Below are 18383 nucleotides of genomic sequence, written 5' to 3'. Positions count from 1 at the left end.
CCCTTAATCTTAAATAGTTTATACCATATTACATGGCTCCTTGGAATAATTGATTCTGATTGGTCAATCGTGCCATCCAGTGGTATGTTAAGTTTTGCGTTTGGTGAGCTAATACAATATTAAAACTCAAATCAGTTATTTAATTACGTCATTCGGTATCGAATGATTCTCTTGTTTCGTACAAACGCAGCCGCTGCCATTTTGAGACGATTGTTTTGTACACTGTTCTGGATTATAAGATAATTAACAGGTATGATTTTAAAACAGTTTAATCTCAAATCAATAGGCCTATCTCTTATCCCAATAATTATTTATGTGGTGAAATGCCGTGTGATAAGTAGTATGACTGTACTGTATCGCTTAAATGTCCGTCTAGTTTGTACTTGCCGCGCTAGCTCTCTCCGCGGAAGCTTTGCGTTTAAAGAGCTAATAAAAAATTTCGACTCGGATCAATATTTCATGTCAAATTATTTACTTATGTGGCAAGTAGCCGTGTAATAAGCGGGATAATGTGCATCCAGCCAGTTGTTATCGCAGAATAAACGCTTCAGGCGGATGAAAGACCCCTCCGCGACCCTGTTGGGGTTTATTCTGCGATAACAACTGGCTGGATGCACAGTATCCCTTAATAGACCGGAATAGAAAAACCAATTCCAATAATGGCATGACAGTCTGAAGCAGAAAAAAAAGGGAAAAAGTAAGCACCAGACATTAGATATGCAGATGATACCTACATACTTCCTTTGCCAGTGCATTTACAGTACGAATTTAATAGTTGGATATACTGTAATATAATTTTTTCAGTTGTGCCAGGTTCAGACTACACAATATTTTTTATCTGTGTCAGAATATGCGATTTTGACTCCAAAAACCTTGTCGTGTCGTGGACAAGAAACATGTCAGGCTACATGTTGCTTTCCTACCGAATCATCACTTGCCGTCTTTAACGACGTGCATGATGTCATAGAGAACGCGGAACTAGCGACGGACTTCCGGAAACAAGAGCGTAAACAAACTACCAAGGGTGTAATCCACCAGCCGGAAACTGAAGCCTTCCCGGGGGCCGCCATTGGCTAGCAAGCCTTCACCTGCTGTTAGCATTTCATCGACTCCCATTCATTTTGGCGTCACTTTGACAGCGAATAACTTTACATCTGAGGCGTTTAAAGACTCCATTTGTCCATTGTTAATTTCTAAAGAAACACGACAATGTATAAAGGGCTCCATTACCTTGTATCTTACGGCCCGTAGAAGCCGTTTTTGTAAAAATAGGCTAACGATTGCGTCATAACACGCGACTCTCTGTCGCACAGTAGAGAAATTACCGTATAAACAGGAGGAGAAGCTCACGGGCAATCGGGGGGACGTGGAGGCATAAAGTCAAGGGAGACGCTCTCACGCTCTCCGTCTCTGCAAGATTCGGATTGGGAATGATTCAGATTTCTCTTGGCACCGCTACTTTTCTTTTACTGTCTATGAAAACTACCAAAGCGGTGTGTTAGCTTAATGTTAATTCCGGCACTCACCGCCGGGTTTCTGAGACGAGGCTGTTGTTCGCCAGCATTGTTCGCCACCGTTCGCCACCTTTTTTGGTCAAGTTCACAGATGTGACGAAACCCGTCGTGGAAGACTGATAAAAAATGAAACATGTTAGTCTTTCTGTCGTGACGTCGTGAAGCGTTGCAGATGCAGCGTCAGTTGTCGTCCACTATTGGTGCATTTAATGGTGCGTTCACGTGCTATGGAAAAATATGATATTTTCCACTTGTGAACTGGTATTTACCGGTGTGTTGCGTTCAAGTCATTTTGTTGTCGTAATGTGGTAAAAAGATGGAGATCCAGACCTGTTATTAGCTAAAACTATTTTAGATTGCTTAAGTCAACAAACTACAGCTACAGAAAGAAAATGATTTATCAAAACTCAAAGGGTAAATAATATGCTGTATATTTTCTAGATCATGAATAGTACATATTTTTACCATTCATGACCATAGACAGTAAAAGAAATGGACACAGCGACCCCATTGATTTCAACGGAGAAAAGTGAAGCCTGATTGTTGCACTTCCTGTCTGATGTCTGAGCCACTGCGCCGGCTCAAACTGAGCTTGACGACAGTCTGACTTTTGTAAATCTTCTAGTAGCTGTGCCAAGACAAATCTGAAATCACCTAATTCCTCAAAAACGTTGTTGAAATATTTTGTCCCGTTGCTTTTATGGACTCTCTATCTATGGGCTTTTCCCTTGACTTTATGCCTCCATGTCCCCCCGATTGCCTCATAGACAGTAAAAGATTGCCCGTGAGCTTCTCCTCCTGTCTATTCGGTAATTTCTCTATTGTGCGACAGAAAGTTGCGTGGTTATGACGCAATCGTTAGCCTATTTTTACAAAAACGGCTTCTACGGGGCCGTACCGTAAGATACAAAGTAATGGAGCCTTTTATACATTGTCATGTTTCTTTCGAAATAAATAATGGACAAATTAAGTCTTTGGACGCCTCAGATGTAAAGTTATTCGCTGTCAAAATTAATGGGAGTCAATGGGATGCTAACAGCAGGTGAAGTTCTGCTACAATGGCGGCTCCCGCGAGGCTTCAACTTCCGGCTGATGGATTACCCCCTTGTTCATGACTCTCCCGTTGCTCTCCGCCATTTTGAAAAGGTCAAAGGTTATCTCATCTCGGCTACTCGTGCATCAAACTATTCTACGAGCTGCCCAGTGAAAAATACCACATGAGGGGGTGTTCATGTGCATTTTCCACGTCGGCTTTTGGTATTTACCATAATTACCACAGCACGTCCACGCACCATAAGTCGTCCTGGGAAGTTCGTATTTACAAGTTGAGAAGTCGTGTTAACAACGTCAGGTGAGTTTAAGTCAGTTTAGTCGGAGCAAGATGGCGGTGTACCTTCTCTTAATTAAAATACAGCAAAGTTTTTAACCCTATAAACTTCGATTTTTAGGATTGCTTTTTTTTTTTTTGGATGCCCTGTGTTCACTCCAGACACAAGACACTGAAAACATATATGTATCTGTGCATTATTCGATTAAGCATATAATGCAATTTGCCTTACAAACAGCACTGCAATATTTATTTCGATTAAAGGGATATAGATCATCTAAAACTGGATCTTCTGACATCACTCACTCGTTTCGTTCAAAATCTAAACCTGTATTAATTTCGTGGAACACAAAAAATTGTATTTTGAAGAATGTTGGTAACTAAAGCTCTTTGCTTCTCATTGACTTCCATTGAATGGACAAAAAAATAAGTTTATAAAAATAAGTCAATAGGAACCAAAACCTATTGATTTTGGTTTGGTTTGATTATCAACATTCTTCAAAAAACCTTCTTTTGTGTTCAGCAGAAGTAAAGAAATGCGTATAGGGTGAGTAAATGATGACATAATATTCATTTTGGGTAGACTATCCCTTTGATGTCCTTTTATTTTTATTAATTTTAATTACATTTTAATTTTTTTTATTATTAATTATTTTAAATATTCTTAAATGCTTTTAAAATGGACTTTTATGTCGTTATTTTAATGCTTATGCCATCACTTTGAATTGAATGAACGTGCCTTGTGTCAATGTATGAAACTGTGGTTATAATTGATACCTAATATCATATGTGTTGTTAAGGGGAGATGTGCTTTTACCTTTCTGAGCAACAGCACAGAGAATTATAGCGACTGATGACTCACTGATGATAAAATGTTGAAAAATAGCATACACTTAAAATGGAGGAGGGCCCTGAGATGCATCTAGGGACCACAATATCATTGAAGCTCTTTTGATCTGGTCCATTAAGCAATCACCTAGCGACCACCTCCATCCAAGATTTGCATAGCAACAGACTAAAAACCAGTCAGAAGATCTTTGCGACTTCATAGCAACACCCTGGCAACCACCCAAAAAAACACTAGCATCAATTTTGGTGACTTTGCACTACTGGGTTTTTCTACAAAAATGTAGCAAAAAATTAATTCTAGCCATAATGTCCTATTTCCAAATATTTGGGCTCCAACCCTAATTTCCTTCTCCAGACTGTGGTGTCCGTACCAGAATAGATTTCAAGCACTTCCCATGCAGCTTGGGATCTGACACAACTGAATAGTGTAATGCTCACCAATTAACAACACACACACACACACACACACACACACACAGCCACACACACACACAGCCACACACACACACACACACACACACACACACACACACACACACACACACACACACACACACACACACACACACACACACACACGTTTGTTTTGCTATACTTGTGGGGACCATAGGCATATCTCCATAGACGTAATGGTTTTTATACTGTACAAACTGTATATTCTGTCCCCTTACACTAACCCTATCCCTAAACCTACCCGTTACACACAACTTTCTGCATTTTTACATTTTCAAAAAACATTACTTAGTATGATTTATACGCTGTTTTCCTCATGGGGACTGCTGGCTGGGCCCCACAATGTAGGTAATTTCAGGTTTTACTATACTTGTGGGGTCATTTGGTCCTCACAATGTAATATAAACAGAAACACACACACACACACACACACTCACACTCACACTCAAACACACACACACACACACACACACACACACACACACACACACACACACACACACACACACACACACACACACACACACACGCACACGCACACACATGCACACACACTGAGTCCATAATTAAGAGATCAGTAGTGTGTGCGGTGTGTTTCTGAGGATGCTGTTGTATTGCTGAGTCACGCACTGCCACTCAGTGGCCCGGGACGGAACTGTAGCATCAGCAACTGCTTCCCACGATCACCTGCAACACACACACACACACACATTGTGCCTCATAACGGCTCATCATTGACAGTCTTTGGTAAGAGATTTCCCACCCAAAGCAGCTTCTGGGAAACCCAGATGTTGGAGTCTGATAGCTAAGGGAAGTGACATGCAGCTACTGCACATTACGCACCATCATAAAATCTGTTGCAGTTCCATCACACTGTGATATGAAGGATCTTGTGTTGTGTGGGAACAGTGTGTGTGACTGATGATCTGAATACAACATGTGTCTATTTAAACAATTACACAATTATTGAAGTACTAGAGTGCACACACACACACGTACAAATAATGAGAGAATTAACCTTTGATTTACGTGGTTTGTTTGTTTCTGACTTTTTATCTTCATGTTCCTCTTATGGGTGATGCGAGTTGCCTAGTAACCGAGCCCTCGGGTCCTGATTGTTGCCATGACAACATGGCAGGGTATCATGTAGAGAATAGAGAGAGGGGGAGAAGGAATGAGAAAGATAGAAATGAGCAAAAAAAAAAAAAAAGATTGTATGAGTGTATTCATATGATCATATTTATGTACGCATGAGCAAGCATGGAGAAAGAACATGATGGAGATGTACAGAGATAAATTGAAAGGGTAGAGAGAGGAGAATTCATCATATTAAACACAATGAGAGGCAGGAGATGACCTAATGGTAGATAACCAAAAATGTCTGTAAGTGGGCGTGCTCATACGTAGATACTCGTAAGTATGACATATTCATAAGTCATGAGTTACAGGAAATAGCACATATGCGCTTTTACAAAAGAGCCATCACAACTGAGAGATGAGATTGAGAAATCTGGTTTGTTTCTCGGCTGTCAGAGAGCGTGAGTTTAAATGGAGGATGAATGGAGACTTTTGTTGAAGTCTGATTCTTTCTCATACTTTTTCTCTTTAGAAAAATACCCCATTCATCTCACAGTTTCTCAACTATGTCACAAACTGCTCAGATTCAGAAGTCAGAGATCTCAATATGATCTCAACAATTTATCATCAAATTCTTCCAAGATCAAAATATCAGGGCTATGCTATCCAATTTCGTTTTATAGGACTATACTGTATGTCAGTGCATTCATTCATGAGATTTTTTTCTTCTAAGAAGTTTTAGGAGAAACATCTAAAACAAGGTTATGCTCATGTACACATTTTTGTTTTGTCTCTTATCCTGTCCAATCATGTCCTGTCATCATCGTATACTGTAGGGTTCACTTTGATATGTATTGTACCCTGTGTTTTCTTTTATCCTGTCACTTCCTTTCCTAACCTTTCCTATCCCATCCCATCCCATCCTATCCTTACTATTCTCATCCCACTATATCCTATGTCAGTATCCTATCCTGTCCTATCCAACCATGTCCTGTCCTGTATAGTAGGCCTGTGTATTTGTCATGTATCTTATTCTGTCTCGTCCTATCCTATCCTATCCTATCCTATCCCGTACCATCCTATTTTATATTATACTATCCTATCATATCATATCCTGGTCCATGATGTCCTTCTTTTCCTCCTCCCTGTCCTATATCCCATCCTATCCAACCATGTCTTGTCCTGTTCAGTATGGTATATATTGTATCCTGACCTGTCCTGTCCCTTATCTTGTCCTATCCCATCCTATCCTATTCTATCCCATCATGTCCTGTTCTGCTTCCTGTTCTGCTTCCTGTCCTGCTTCCTATCCTATCCTATCCCATCCTATCCTATCCTATCCTATCCCATCATGTCCTGTCCTGCTTCCTGTTCTGCTTCCTGTCCTATCTTGTCCTATCCTATCATATCCTATCCTATTCTATCCTATCATATCCTATCCTATCCTGTCCTATCCTATCCCATCATCTCCTGCTCTACTTCCTGTTCTGCTTCCTGTCCTATCTTGTCCTATCCTATCCTATCCTATCCTATCCCATCCCATCCCATCCCATCCTATCCTATCCTATCCTATCCCATCCTATCCTATCATATCCTATCCTATCCCATCATGTCCTGTTCTGCTTCATGTCCTGCTTCCTGTCCTGCTTCCTGTCCTATCTTGTCCTATCCTATCCTATCCTATCCTATCCTGTCCTATCCTATCCCATCCCATCCTATCATATCCTATCCTATCCCATCATGTCCTGTTCTGCTTCATGTCCTGCTTCCTGTCCTGCTTCCTGTCCTATCTTGTCCTATCCTATCCTATCCTATCCTATCCTGTCCTATCCTATCCCATCATGTCCTGTTCTGCTTCCTGTCCTATCTTGTCCTATCCTATCCTATCATATCCTGACATCCCATCCCATCCCATCCTATCCTGTTCTGCTTCTTGTCCTGCTTCCTGTCCTTTTCTATCCCATCCCATCCCATCCTATCCTATCCTATCCTATCCTATCCTATCCTATCCTATCCTATCCTATCCTATCCTATCCTATCCTATCCTATCCCCTCATGTCCTGTTCTGCTTCCTGTCCTGTCTCCTATCCTATCCAACCATGTCCTGTCCTGTCAAGTATGTTATGTATTGTGTTCTGTCCAGTTTCTTATCTGTCCTGTCCTGTCCTGTCCTGTCCCGTCCCATCCCATCCAAACCAAACGTATCCTATCCTGTCCTGTTCTATCCAACCATGTTATGTTTTGTTCAGTATGATGTGTTTTTTTTGTACGTATCCTGTCCTGCCCTGTATCCTATCCTATCCTATCCTATCCTATCCTATCCTATCCTATCCTATCCTATCCTATCCTATCCCATCCTACCTCCAATACTATGCAATGCAATGCAATCCTATCCTGTCCTGTCATGTTCTGTCTGTATCCTTTCCTGTTCAATCCCATCCCTTTCTTGATTTTGTCCTTTATTTTTTATTTTGCTGTATTGGGGTCTGTTGTCTCTTCAGTTTGGCTGAAGGCAGATAAGCCTCAGGGCTATAGGCTTGGCACAATGTTTGTTTGTTTTTAGTTTGTTCTGATAGTTTACTGTTCCTTCTGTGAGTGTTTAATACTGTTTATGTGCTTGACTTTGTTTACAGAAGTGCTCATTAGTTATCACCCCCATCGACAAGCCACTCAGCATCATTAGACCAACACACACACACACACACACACACACACACACACACACACACACACACACACACACACACACACACACACACACACACACACACACGTATGCTGAAAGAAGTCGGTTTTGTTTCCATCAATTGTCCAGAAAGTACATAGCTCAAAAACTACATCAATTGAAACATGTTGAAATTAGTTGCTTATTTAAATATGAAAATAGTTTGTCTGTTTGCATGCATTCATGCTCATGTAAATCATTCGCATGTAAAAAATTTTGTCTTACAAATATCCTTGTCACTTTCCACTGACCGATTGTAGCAGTGTCTCGCCGTTTTCATGTAATATCAGTCCTACAAGCTGCCAGTAACATATTACCTATTTTAACATATACATTTTTTTAGGAAATACAGGAGGAAACTATATATTCCTGCTGCATCTCTTTCCAGAACCGTATAATTGGACATGGTAGATGAAAAGGTCAGCCATTGGTGTGACACAATATCTTCTACAGAGCTGTTAGTTCAAAGTTACTGGTGTTCTATGATTTCTACAGATTAAGCCATTTCCAACAGTTTTAGGGATAGTTTTCGATCACATGAAAAGCTGTTGCAATGTTTGCATTAGGCCTATATGTGTTAACTAATTATTAACTATGACTTTTGCCTTAATAAACTCCTAATTACTGCTCATTAATAGTTAGTTAGGTAGTTGTTAAGTTTAGGTATTGGGTAGGATTAAGGGATGTAGAATAAAGTCATGCAGAATAAGAATAATAACATTAATATGTGCTTTATATGTACTAATAAACAGCCCAAATCATAGTAATTTGCATGCTATTAAGCAACGTTTATGAGAATTGGACTTTAAACTACAGTAACCGTGCACTAATTAGCAATGTTTTACACACACATAAATACATAGCACTTTTGAGAAATAGTATCTACAGTAAAATTCATATGAATCACGTAAAAAAGTTTTTATTCCACATGGAGTGGATTGGCCCCTGATGAGCACTGACATGTTGTCATACGACCAGCCTGTAAAGTTACCAGTAACAATTACAACATAAACAACAACACTGTTTAAACTTTACAAAGCCTAAATCTAAACGTACATCTAAACAGAACAATCAAACCAGCAATATAGCACAATATACTGTACATACATTTAGACAATATAACACGTCAACAGCATATTCCAGAGTGAAACAGATCAGCATGTGTGCAATCTAAAGACAGAATGAATACTGTATGAGTGGAAAAGTAAAATTACTTTTTTTTTTAAATTACTAAAAAAAAGTCTATTAATAATAGTAATAATGATAATAAAGGACTCGAGTCAAAACGTATTAGAAATTTACAAAGATAAGACACCTACAAGCATTTGATACTTCAATGAAATCTTTAGTTCCTGAACTTGCTTTAATCCACCAGCTCTTTCTGTTATATTTATGGTTTGATTCAATTTGATTTAAAATTAATCAAAAATATATATAATTGCCAAAGATAACAACATTCATAAAAAGTAAAGGGATTATTTATTAAAAATTCCATACTTAATCAATATATTTTCTTTAGACATAAGCCAAAAAGTTACTTCATGTATATCATTTTTTAGCTTTTTACAAATTAATTTCACTATCAACAAAAGTTAATAGTTATAATATGAAAGAAGAATTTTTTAAAATAAAAAATAAAAATATTTTGTTATAGTCAATGTTTCATTTAGTTTATGTACTTAAAATAAAGACAATTTTGAAATACCCTAATGTTTATTGTGATGTCTTTTTAAAATATGCATCATATTTGTGTTATGTAACATAAAAAAATGTGTATATGTTCTGCACATCAACACTCTGGTGTCAAGTGAAAATACTATTCAAACAAAATGGTTTATTTTAATTCTTTTTTAAATGGGGAGTGTTTTTAGTGACAAACTAAACAAAAAACTAAACAAATCCATCATTTTCTATCAGACCAACATAAAAATGCACTTTAAATAAATGAAAAGATGACCTCACTAGCTAATAAACTAAACATCACAAAAATCCAATGATTTGATTTCATGGGGTCTTTAAAGAATCTATTAACCAATATGTTTATTTGAATAAATGTAACTTTTTTAATGTAAAAATTGAATAATTTTAAACTTTTTTAATCTCCAATTGGAGTAGCCAACTCAGGAACCTTCTACAGGGTTCTCTGCTGAAGCTGTGCTACGAAGAACCACTGAAGAAGCGTTATTTTTAAGCGTGTGTAAAGCACATTTATGATGGGGAAATCTTCCAGAAAGCGTAGGTGAGATCGTCTCTCATATCCCTCCTCTCATCTCTCCCACCCTCTCTCCTTTTTCTCTCTGTCACAAACCTGTTCAGTGACTCAGAGGTGGAACAGTCTGCCAGGTTTCTTTGTGTTCCTAGACCTACACCAACTCTCTCTCCCTCTGTGTCTCTCTCTCTCTCTCTTACCCACTTGTTCAGGCACTTATCTTTCCCTCACTTTTCATCCCTCTTTTCCCCTCATTGCGGGTTTTTTGGTCGGTTGTTTGTGGCTGATGAGGGCTCGTGCTAAGCTTCCTCTGCTATGCTCATGTGTGGTACGTACATTTTTCCTTCCAAACGTCTTGTTCTCGGTCTGTATGGTGCAGGGCTGCTGTTGCGTGTTGTTTATATATTCACTGCGTGGATCTACAGTGTGTGTGAGTGTGTGTGTGTGTGTGCGTGTCTGTCTGACTAACTGGCACTTGATTTATGGTGTGATGCATGTGTGAGTGCGCCTGTTGACACAGAAGGAGCATGGCTGCATACACGTGTGTGTGTGTGGATACATGTGTGCTTATATGTGAGACAAAAGAAGCACATGAAGCTAGAAAGATGAAAGGAGAACGAGTCTAGGATGAGCAGCCATAAAATGCATTTATGCACTGGACAGCATTGAATACATTAGCAGTTTGTTTGTTCATGCAATTTGTTGCTCTTTGAATCCTTTGGCTCGCAGACATTTTGAACAAAGATTACTGGACATCATTTTGTGTATTTGTATGTGTGTGTGTGTGTGTGTGTTCTAGACAGCCTAAAAGTCTGCGTCTGTCTATTTCTCCCTCTCATGCATGACTGGAAGTGAACTGGGTGTGTGTTTTGTGTCTTTTTTTGTGTGTGAATGTGTGGTAAGATACCATACGTCTGTTAATATAAATACACTGATTTGGAAATGTTCTAATGTCAACACAGTTTGCTGAATAGACAGAAATGTGTGAGTATGGCAGCTGAAGAGCTGAGGGGCAAAAGCGTCCGTTTGGCATGTTGACTTGATATCCATCAAGCTGTAAAGCTTTCTACCCCCTGGTCATTTCTTCGGAAAAAATTGCATCGCTAATGTGGGCATATAATATTCATTGGCCTCCTTATTACTGCACAATGCTGTAAAAACAGCGAGGGGGAGAGAAAGTGCGTCGGCAATACAGAGGACAGGCAAAGAACTGAAGGTTAAAGGTCAGATGCCTACCCTTAAATTGTACATTCAGCCTCCAGCGTGTGTTAAAGTATCTCATGTGCTGTGATTTTCCATGCTACTTCAGGCTGGTTTACGCAGGCTTAGCTGGTAGAATCCAGAATAGCCATTTTAAGTATGGTAAAGGTTTACCAGGCTAGTATTTCTCTTCCAGTTAACTAAAACTAAACATCATACAGTAAGTGATGGATTTGGAGCACTAACACAAAATAGCGCTATTCGTGGGAAGTACACAAGAGACACGATTCACAATTAGCATGTTGCTAAGCTAACAATGCAATACACAAGTGTGATTTTTCCCCCTTGCCCAGTTAAGCACAAACCTTACCTTGCAGCTAATTTCATTGTTTAAGGTCAGGGTATAGGGTGGGTTAGGGTTAATATTTGGTTTAGCATTATGTCGGCAATGACATGACCAATGAAATCTTCCGAATCAGCAGTGGGGCGGAGTTTGCAGAGTTTGGGAAAAAAAAAAATCACGCAATACAGAACAATGCACACACATATTTGGTCTTTTAATTATGTTGGATTACTTTAGCAATACTACTCAGTATTAAATGAAATATAAGTATATTTATAATCAACAGTTCTCTTGAATCTTCTACTATTTTACTTATCACAATGCATTCTGGAATTGCCTTCTTACTTTCTGTTGGGATGCACATCTTTTTTTTATTTCACGTGAAAAATTCAATTATTTAAAGGGAATAAAGAAAAATAAGTAATAGTCGTAAAAGAACTAGTATTTTACTGTAAAATATTGCATTTGAACTAAATAATGCAGACATTCACATATTTGTTATGCCTAATATGCAGAAAACAGCTCTGTCAATGTTTCTTGTCTCGCCACATTCGATTACTGAGTCACGTAAATGATATAGGCTGTTTTTAATCCATAACCGCAAAATGTGACAAAAAAGTCGAACTGTTGGCATCACTAGATATTAAAGACAGTCATTTAACATTTATATTGTAATTCTTACCTTGCAGTCTTTCAGGGTAATTTAAGTGTCGCACTGGAATTCATGCTTGGCTTCTGTGAACAGTAAAGCCTGCCTTCTTCCATTTGATTGGCCATTGCAATCAATTTTGACATTGATGAGTGTTATTGGACTGCTGAGCATAAAAAAATTTGAATCCTAAAAACACTGAGAGTGGTATATCATCATATTAAATATATCAAATATTTGGTGCAATTTGGCCATATCTGTTTATTGGGGGTTGTCTACAGGTTATGGCCCTGCATATGATGAAGTGTGTGTCTGTGACGTCCTAAAATGCTGGCTAGGTTTTTCGAACAGAGTTGGTTGTATACTGGTCATTCAGTGGGGTGTGAAGAAAGTGTTGTAGACTTACAAACAGAATTGACCGTTTGCAAAGACCCGCCCCCTTTAGTTACTGTTGCTATGTCCGACAAGCCACGCCTCTCTCACGCCTCTCACACATCATGTTCTCACGCAGTGAAAAATACATCGCGGAGCAGAGAGGACACTGAAAACGCGCTGACAGACAGGACAGACCAGGTTACTTTTGATATGAAACAAAGTCTCAACTTTCAAATTTGGTCATTTTTTAAAGAAATTTAAACAATAAATACCATGTTATGGCTCTTTAATGTGTCGTGAGTGACAGATCACTGTAGAGCCCCAGTTAAAGCTGCTCGTGAACCGATCATTCTCCTTCTAGTTAATTTCTAGCATCAAATAAACATGAATGAACATCATTTTTAACCACGGAAAGATGTCAGTACACACCGTTTTCAAGTTCAAATCCTCCAACGTTAATCTACTATCTCTCCTGAATGCTTTGTCGGACAAAAATGGCGGATTCGGCGGGTGGCGGATTATGATTGGTCAGATCGCCTGTCAATCAAACTCCCTGCGAAGGGTCAATTGAGAGAATTGTCTGAGAGAATGAAAGTATTCATATTGGTTTAGATATTCATATGAACTACAGCTCTACTTGGAAAACAGTTGTTTCTCAGGGTGACATTTACATGGTTCCCTTCTGAGGGACACATGAGTTACTGATGGGGACTAGGGCTGTCACTTTACATTCGAAGATCGATTGCACAATCGATCAGACCAACCAACACAAGTTTCGAAAACGAAAATAGGGAATCGATTTTAACGGCCTTTTTTTATACCAAAAATGTGTTTTAGGTGGACAGATCAATACAGTACACAGAACATGTAGGATGTTGGAAAATAACTATGTCTTTTCTGTTAACCAAATGCTTTTTAATATTCGCTATTACTTCAATGCAAGTGAACAAGCGCGCCGTTATTTGTTGCTTAGTGATGTGTGTGTGTTCAAGTAAGCCAGAAATGCGCAGATTCTGCGCAATACACTGTATTTAATATATCATGAGGAATCACGAGTTGCGTATTTGCGCTAAATCCGCATAGATTTGTCTTACACGAACTTACCCAGCAAAGTGAGTAAACATAGAAACAAGCCAAATTGGCTAGTGATTTGACAGCGTTACCCGCCAAAGTTAATTTTTACCCGCATTTGGCGGGTTGGAGGGTGTTAATTTCAATCCCTGAATCTTGCACTCCTGTTTGTCATTGTGCATGAAACTTCACGCCAATAAATCATCAGAAATATTGCTGACTTGTGCATGTTTCAAGCGCCCTCTTTACGTTCATCCTAATGCCTGTTAGTTGTCCGTGGATTTGCCTATATTTGGTGTTGAAAATGAAAACGTCTTTAGACATGGAAAATCGATTTTACAATCGATTCAATGAACACTTATGTCTCAAAAATCGAACAGGATTTTTTTCACAAAAGTGACAGCCCTGATGGGGACGCGTCCTTGCAGAACCCTGTGTCTGAGGCACGTGTAACTTCACGCCAATATCATTGGACAACGCAGTGTGATGAGCGCACCAAACATATAAATAGGGCGACTGCAAACACTTCATCAGCTTCTTTGTCTTCAGAAAGCCGCTTGTGTGCTTGCTGTGTAACAAAGAAGTGAGATTGTGTCTGTGAAGTCTTGTGTTTTGTCATGAGTTAGTTCATTAACAGTTTGTCAAGCCTCTGAGTCTGAGCCTCACGGTTCCGGTCATGGATCTGCGGAGACAGCATGGAGACTGTGATCGTGGGGATCTCAGATGAAGCTATAACTGAGGAGCTTGAAGGATTCTCCCTCGCTTCTCCGGCTCGCCAACCTGGAAGCCGCTAACCTTTAAGATAGCTTCTTTCGGGTTAGATGAGAGAAGTTTGCCCGCTTCTGGTTCAGAGGAACTAGAAGTAGAGTCAGTTTCAGAAAGCAAAGCCAAGACTGAAACCCCCTCATATAAAAGCCCCCGCATACGATGAGTTGTTGGAGCTTATGACTCGCACCACAACCCCGACTCAGACTGGAATGGTTCGGCCCGAAGCACGAAGACACCCGTGGTCAATTAAATAAGAGATATCTGCCGGGTCATAAGTCTCCAGCTCCGCTGAGCCTTATATTTATCCTGGTCCTGGACACCAAGGTTGCAGGTTCGTGGAAACACACCTGTACTCTGCTCGCATAGTCCCTTTGAATTTGTGAATATCGAGGGGATGTGTGAGCGAGGTTTTGGACGAATGCCTCGGGTTGAAGGGATCTCTCCCCAGGGACATCTTCGTCTTTGAAGGCTCCAGTTCTGCCTTTTTTCCCAGATAACATTGAGGCTGGTTGGCAAATCATATGCGGCGTCAGGTCTGGTCAGGCTGGTGGTGCCCTGAACGCCAAGGCCATACCAGGCCGACCTACTTAAAGACCTGGACGAGGGCACGAGTCAATCTCCCGAGACAGTCGCCCAATTGTGCATATACAGATCGGGACCTCCGCTGCACCAAACAGGCGGCCCATACAATCGCCCGATCCACTGCAGATATGGTGGTGGTGGAGAGCTGGGGCTCAATTGCATTACCATGCTTTGTGCATTCCTGGCGTATCCCTTCAGACGAATTGAATTTGATGACGTGTTTGAAGCCCTATTTATACACTCCGGCACTCTCGTGACGTCATCGCACTGCGTTGGCCAATGATATTGCCGTGGAGTTTCACGTGCCTCGGACATCGGGTTTCGTGAGGACGGGTCCCCATAGCGTCAGCAACTGTCTCATTCCCTTCTCCGGATTACATACGCAACCCCGAGAGGTTTCTCCAAGATAAAACTCAATCGCATTTGAGTTTTTAATGCGAATTAATTCACAGGCACAACAGAGTTGTTTTGTCTGAAGAACATAGAAGATTTCCTCATACATAGTCAGTCACATTACCATATTCCACTATGAAGCGACACTGGACATGTCCAGTTGGTGGAAAACACAGCGTATCATCAACTTACAGTATAAAGGTCCTTGCACACTGAGTCCGAAATTTTCATAGGTGTTTTTTTGGATTCGTCATCCTAAAAATTCATCACACACAGAAACCTTGCACACCGAGTCCGATGCTTACTAATAATCCGTTAATTTGCGAAACAATACAAAATGGAGTCTTCGAGCAGTGAGGATGATTTTGTTGTCCTCTCTCTTCTTAAAAAGAGAAAAAGAAAGAGGAAAAATTGGGTCCATCATCCAATCCTGAGATTGCGTAGAGAGGAAGAAGAGTTCCTCCTCCTTATCAAGGAGCTGCAGGATTTAAAGTTTACTTCAGGATGTCTGTGGCTCAGTGTGATGCTTGACTAGCGATACTGGAGCCACATTTTAAAAAGAAGACCATCATTTTCCGTGAACCATCCTGAACAGTTTTGGATTTGGGCGTTTTGCTTGTACGGTGGCTCTGAATTGTCAAAAGACCTCTCACAATGCTTGCTACGGATGCGAAAAACGCAGAAAATCTAACCCGATCAGAATGTTTTTATTTCAGACGAAAGTTTCTGAGGCAGTGTGCAAACGTGATTGACAACGTGAGGCCGTATTTATTTTTTAACGTGCGAGAATTTCGGACTCAGTGTGCAAGGACATTAAAGCTCGTCGCCTTTCATTGTCAACTGCGCTCATTCCTGTTGTGTGTCCTTAATCTGAGGAGGAGTGGGCGTAGGAGAACCCATTTCAACCGCTAGCTGTCAATATTACATACTGCACCTTTAAAGTATTATTATTAAAGTATATATTATATTATTATATAAGCATATAATATTATTATCTGTATTTGATAAAATGGTTGTAACAGTTGTATTGACAGCACTTCAGACAGTGCTACTGACTATTGATATACAATTGTACATTCGGTGCATGTGTGCGGAGTCCGACTGCATTGAATGCTGTTTGATTCTGTCTGAATACATCAGAAAACAAGGCATGTGTTCATTACAACATGGTGTGATGAGTAAAAAATGCACAGTTATAAGAAGCTAACTGATATGATCCTTAAAAATGACTTTCTCGGGTGTAACCAAAGTTGATGTTAAGTTTATTTTGAATTTATTATAGATTTTTTAGATTACCATGTTAGGCTGCTGTGCATGCAATTAAAAAGTAGTAGACACAGAAATAAGAAAAATATGACGCTAAAATGAAATGTAATATGTTATGCTTAAAAATAAATAAATAAAAAGTCAAATTTTAGAGAACTGCTGAATTTTTTTTAAACATAAATCAAGTTCAAAATATTATTTAACATAACTGAACCAACCTATATTGTTTTATGCCAACAAAACAATTTTTATGGGTAAAGGTAGAAATAACACTTTAAGGTAACAATTGCAGGTTATCACTTTTTACAGTGTGTTGTAGTTATGATATCTATCAGAAGGAGATAATGGGGTCACGCTTAACCAGCAAAACCTTGACCCAGAAATAAATAACCCATTTGTGTTGACAATTGTGACAACTTTGCTTTGCGAAGTTATTGATGCTTATGCCTCCTATCCGTAATGAGACTTTCTGCTTTATGAATCTATTAACATAAAAGTTAGAAAAACTATTTACACTATCATTCAAAAGTATAGGGTAAATTTTTTTATATACTTTTATTCAGAAAGGATGCATTAAACTGATACATTTTTTTTTACAGTAAAGACATTTTTAATGTTACAAAAAATAAATGCTGTTCTTTTAAACTTTCTTTTCATGGAAGTATCCTGAATAAATATCTCACGGTTCAAAAATATGAAGAAGCACAACTCTTTTCAACATTGATAATAATCAGAAATGTTTCTTGAGCAGAAAAATCATCATATCAGAATGATTTCTGAAGGATCATGTAACACTGAAGACTGGAGTAATGATGCTGAATATTCAGGTTTGATCACAGGAATAAATTACATTTTAACTTATTCAAGTTACAATTTGTTACAAATCATAATAATAATAAATAAATGCAGCCTTGGTGAGCAGAAGAGACTTCTTTCACAAACATTCAAAAACGTATGTGTTAATGAATTACTAAATGAGTGCATTTCTTAAGACGTAATGCAGTGTAGAAGTGTGAGTATTTTCATGTGTGTTTGACTCAGAAGAGTTTATGCATAAATCATCCTTTATGCTGCTTTTGGTCTTTCATGTTGTATGTGTTGCAGATTTCCTGCAGCAAACGCCTGTATAAGATCTATCATATATGTGTTGCATCTATTTTTTTAAGAATATCCTTTTAATGAATATTTTAGCAGTTTGTTTTCATATTGAATTCTGCTCCCGGTGTTTATACATTAGACTAACTTATTTAAATGCGGAGATTATATCTGATACCTTGTCTGTAGATTTAGCTTCCCGATTTTTTTAAATATCTGGTGTATTTTTGTGAGATCTCATAAACACACACTCGCTGCACATATACACATACATATACATACAGTCTGCCAACTGACTTACCGTAGGGAATCCCCGCCCCTGCAGATGTTACCATGGCAACGCTTTCCAGGCTAGGGTAAGGAGTCCCCCTTTCTCCACTCTTTTAGTTGGATGGGAAATATATTACCTGCCAGCTGCAGAGTACTCGGTTCTGCAATGCATTGTGGGAAAGGAAGCAAAACAATTTATGTGTAATATATTTACAGT

At 39.1% G+C, this 18383-nt stretch overlaps 1 protein-coding gene across 3 annotated transcripts in view; it reads left to right on the top strand.

Moving 5' to 3' along the window:
• LOC130082541 (disks large homolog 4) overlaps positions 1–18383 on the top strand; it is a 204925-nt gene that overhangs the window by 51668 nt on the left and 134874 nt on the right. The window contains exon 1 of one of the 3 annotated variants that reach the window (XM_056247412.1): positions 10355–10482. The exons of the other annotated variants lie outside the window; for them this stretch is intronic. Coding sequence (XP_056103387.1) covers positions 10441–10482 — 42 coding nt within the window. The 5' untranslated portion in view covers positions 10355–10440. Of the gene's footprint in view, positions 1–10354; positions 10483–18383 lie in introns of those variants that run through there. 3 annotated transcript variants of the gene reach the window in all.

The sequence above is a fragment of the Rhinichthys klamathensis genome, unplaced genomic scaffold (assembly GCF_029890125.1).
Source record: "Rhinichthys klamathensis goyatoka isolate OS25496 unplaced genomic scaffold, OSU_Roscu_1.1 h1tg000046l_1, whole genome shotgun sequence".
NCBI lineage: Eukaryota > Metazoa > Chordata > Actinopteri > Cypriniformes > Leuciscidae > Rhinichthys > Rhinichthys klamathensis.
Note: the sequence above shows the minus strand (reverse complement) of the source record. Positions and strands in the feature narration are given on the sequence as shown.